At 35.5% G+C, this 4044-nt stretch overlaps 1 protein-coding gene across 1 annotated transcript; it reads left to right on the top strand.

The window, feature by feature from the left end:
- Positions 1-1423: 1423 nt before the first annotated feature.
- Positions 1424-2771, top strand: LOC107773156 (transcription factor bHLH149). The gene is made up of 2 exons (XM_016592607.2): positions 1424-1615; positions 1919-2771. The coding sequence occupies exon 2, from the start codon at positions 1991-1993 to the stop codon at positions 2612-2614; it is 624 nt and encodes a 207-aa protein (XP_016448093.2). The 5' UTR covers positions 1424-1615; positions 1919-1990; the 3' UTR covers positions 2615-2771.
- The last annotated feature ends 1273 nt before the right edge of the window (positions 2772-4044 follow it).

Genomic DNA, 4044 nt, shown 5'->3' on the forward strand with positions numbered 1-4044 from the left:
TTACATTACACCAAATGAAGGATTAGGTTGACCTAGTTAGTCTTTTTTTCAGGCTTACTCTACCTTTGTGAGCAAGATAACTTGATTCAACTAACATGCCTACTCCCAAGGGGTATCCATTTCTAGTTATATATTTATTCTTTATAAATCAAGTACAAGTGCAAGGTGGATAATGTCGATAGACTAATTAATTAGCTTTACTTTCATTTTGTAAAGCATTGTATACTTGATGAGTCACTATATAGATTTCTTCTAGAACTTTAGAAGAGAGCATTTCCAATAATAAATAAATTGACTTTTCGTTGAAGTAAATGTAGTTTTATTAGAAAAAAAGTATTTGGGTAACTAAAAGTAAATAGAAATAATAAAATAGTTTCCAATGGCAAGAAAAAATGTTTAATTGTAATCTTCTTTTTATTGAATTCAACATGAAACCAAAGATGATTTTGAACGTATAAGCTTATTAGATCATGATTCCTAACTCTAAGCAAATAAATTTTGACAAAAAGAAGGTGCGGTAATTGATAAATCACTCTTCCTGCTAGCTGAAGTAGAAACGACGTTACTTATTTAATATCTGAGAAAAAAGAACGGATAAGAAACATGGTTAACCACCATTTAATTAATATTGAGGAATGGTAACATAAAAAAATTATCAATTATGGGTCCCAAGCGACAACTACTATTAACTTAATTCATTCATATAATTTGCTTATTAATGGAGTATGATGCATGTTTCAGTCAATTCACTTTTTCACGACACAGAGACAGATGGATATTGTAGCCATATACGATATATGCATTTATGCATGTGCTGACACAGTAAATTAATATGGAGAATTAAAAACAGTTCAACAAATGGACAGAAGTAAATGACAATAATATTCTTCTCTAATTCAAACAGTAAAACTTATATGTATTTCCTATCTAATAGTATTTCTTCTTTTCTTTTTCCACTATCTAAGAAAATTTCCCTATATTATATAGTTAGAAAATTTTATTTTCAAGAAACAGTCATGTATAATCCTCAATAAAAGAAGAATGGAACATTTTTTCCTTCTTTTTTAAGACGAAGGCAAGCCTTTGACTAAAAGGTTGAGGCACAAGCCGAACTACACGCATTCCAAACTTAATATTTTTTGTTCATGTATTTGATATTTCCAATTTATTAAATATGTATAATATTAAATTTAAAACTTTGTCACCGAACAACCCTTAAACTTGAAGACTTTTAATGCGAAGGTAGAATAGCTATCTAAGTTTCCACGTGAAGCCTATGCATTCGTAATTTGAAATTCTTATGAAATTTAACATTACAAATTTACAATAAGGAAAAAACATAATATCACAAAGAAAAAGGAAAAAAGAAAAGTAAAGAATAAGGGCGGGAAGAGAGAACCTCGGTGCACGAAAATGAAAGAGAGAGAAATGGGAAAAGGGAAAAGCAATAAACAAAGGACGCGTGGGTTGTCCCCTTCTTCTTTTCCTATACAAAACTCACCCCTTCCCCCTCCCAATTTCCTTCAACTCTCCTCCCCCATTTCTTTCTCTCTCTACGTTTTATTCATTCCTTCCGCCACCTACCGCCGTCGCAGCCGCCGCACTCACTACTCAGGTATTGTTTTGCAACTCAACTTGTGCTCTCTTTTTCTCGTTTTGTTGCTCTGATTTTCATTTTTTTTTTGTTAAAACGGAGATTCCTGAGAATTGAATTTGATATAGTTGAGTCACTTTTGTATTCATTCTGTCAAACGAGTATCATGTTACTACTACCTTATGTGTATAGGTGTTTACGTACGGACACAAAAGCGTTGCTTTTGATTCACCTGATTTAGCAAGTTTACACACAGAATCAGTTTCAGAAAAAGCTTTTAACCTGTTTCAGAATCTCATCGCCTCTTTTTTTCTTTTCCTGCAGTTTGAATCTATTAACAGAAGTACAATTCGTGAGAATCATTCCGAATTTTGCATCAGAAAATTGTTCCTTCTGATGGCGTCATCCTCTACCTTCTCGAATCCCGATGCAAACTCCAACCCTTCCCGAGAATCCAAGCGCAAAAAGAGAAGAAAAATTGGAGATAACGGCAAAAGTGAGCCAACCGCTAGCCTTGATCAATCGAGGTGGAGAACTCAAAACGAGCAGCAGATCTACTCTTCTAAACTTCTCCAGGCTTTGCGTCAAGTCCGCCGTAGTGATGATAGTCCGTCACCGGTTATCGCCGGACGCGCCGTCAGGGACACCGCCGACAGAGTCCTCGCCGTCACGGCGAAAGGAAGGAGTCGTTGGAGTAGAGCGATTCTCACTGGCCGGCTCAGCCTCAGACTTAGCCAAATTAATAAGAAGCATAAGAAAGCTAAGGTGAACAGCATCAATATAAAGTCGAAGAAACCGTTGGCGGCGAAGAAGCGAGTACCGGCTTTGCAGCGGAAAGTTCGTGTTCTCGGCCGTTTAGTTCCCGGTTGTCAGAAACTCCCGTTTCCAAACCTTCTAGAAGAAACTACCGATTACATAGCAGCTTTAGAGATGCAAATCCGAGCCATGACTGTTCTGACCGGCCTCCTTACCGCCGGTGGAGCCGGATCAGTTGCATCTCACCCCGATCGGCTCGGCTAAGTGGCTCGTTACGATGCCGAGGTGTCTTTTTCTCCTTTTTTTTTAAATTCTTTTTAATTTTTTTCTAAACTTTTTTTTGTTAATAATTGAGAGTTTTTATGTTGGTGTATTTTATTGTATACACGTCCCCTCTTTTTATCCTCTTTTGCTCTCAAAACTTCTACCTCACCTCCACTGTGTTTACCTTTTTTATTTTTATTTTTCTTTGAATTTCTTAGTATTTACTTATTGTTTCTCTTGATGTCTTGCTTATGGATAAAAATTATATATTTATTTGTTAATTAATTTATTCATCAATTATTGATTGATTAAGTATACATGCCAGCTAATATCTTTTGTAATCGAACAAACAATTGTTTGATTCCCTTTCAATTTATTTGTTAATAAATTCATTAACTAATAAATGTTTCCAGAAGTTGAAGGTGAGTAAATAGAAAAGATAAGGTATGCGTAGACTCGCCATATAAGGTAATTATATCGGACGGAAAATTACCTTTTTTTTCTCCTGGAAATGGATGAAGGCCTAGCTACTAGCTAGTGCCGTCTTTTCTCTTTCACTAAGCGTAGTACGATTTAATCAATATAATTAGGTAACAATATTTGTTAATTATCGTGTATACAGAACTTAATTAGTGAATATTGAAATGAAATTGATTAAATTGTAGGGATATGATATACGAATAGCAAGAAACGATATTGCTGATTTTAAGTAGTTTGGAATTGAGCGGATTTTTGTTGCTACTGGTATAAACTGATCATTCGTCTAATTTGATCGAACTATATTGAAATGTCAAATTTCAGTTACAGAATTTGACTCATAATAAAAGGACAGGGGATAGGGGCGGCTAAGGCTAACAAAACCCCACAAATGCACATGAGGGAAAGCTGGCAAGTGGAGGAGAAGGAGAATAGGCCAAAAGAAGAGTCTACAAAAGCAAGAGAGAGAGCCACACTTTCATGTGCTCCATTTTCAATCTCCTTTTTACCTATCTTTTGCCCCCCTAGTCCCACCCACTATCTCAGCACCCATGTGATATACGAGTTAAAGCGTTGAAACACCTACTATTGCTAATCCCTATTTCCCAATTCCCCCTACCTTTATTTTCGGTAACGTGAATGCTTTCTCTGTTAACTATTACCATACTAATTTTCACTTGAACCTCTTTGAGTTTGAAATGTGACACTTATGCCTTTGAGGTTTCTAAAAGTGATATCTGCAACCCTTTATGATAAAAATCAAGAGACATTATTGGTGCAATAGTAAATGGTAATCGATCCCTTTAATTTTGAACATCAACACTTACTCATGTCTAAAAAGCAACAAGCATAATTTTATGAAATCTTAACACTACAAAGGAGTGTATCAACCACCTTCTCAAACCTCAAGGGGCTCAACACTATTCCTAAATGAAATAGCTCCGCCCTTTATG

The sequence above is a fragment of the Nicotiana tabacum genome, chromosome 19, assembly GCF_000715075.1.
Source record: "Nicotiana tabacum cultivar K326 chromosome 19, ASM71507v2, whole genome shotgun sequence".
Classification (NCBI taxonomy): domain Eukaryota; kingdom Viridiplantae; phylum Streptophyta; class Magnoliopsida; order Solanales; family Solanaceae; genus Nicotiana; species Nicotiana tabacum.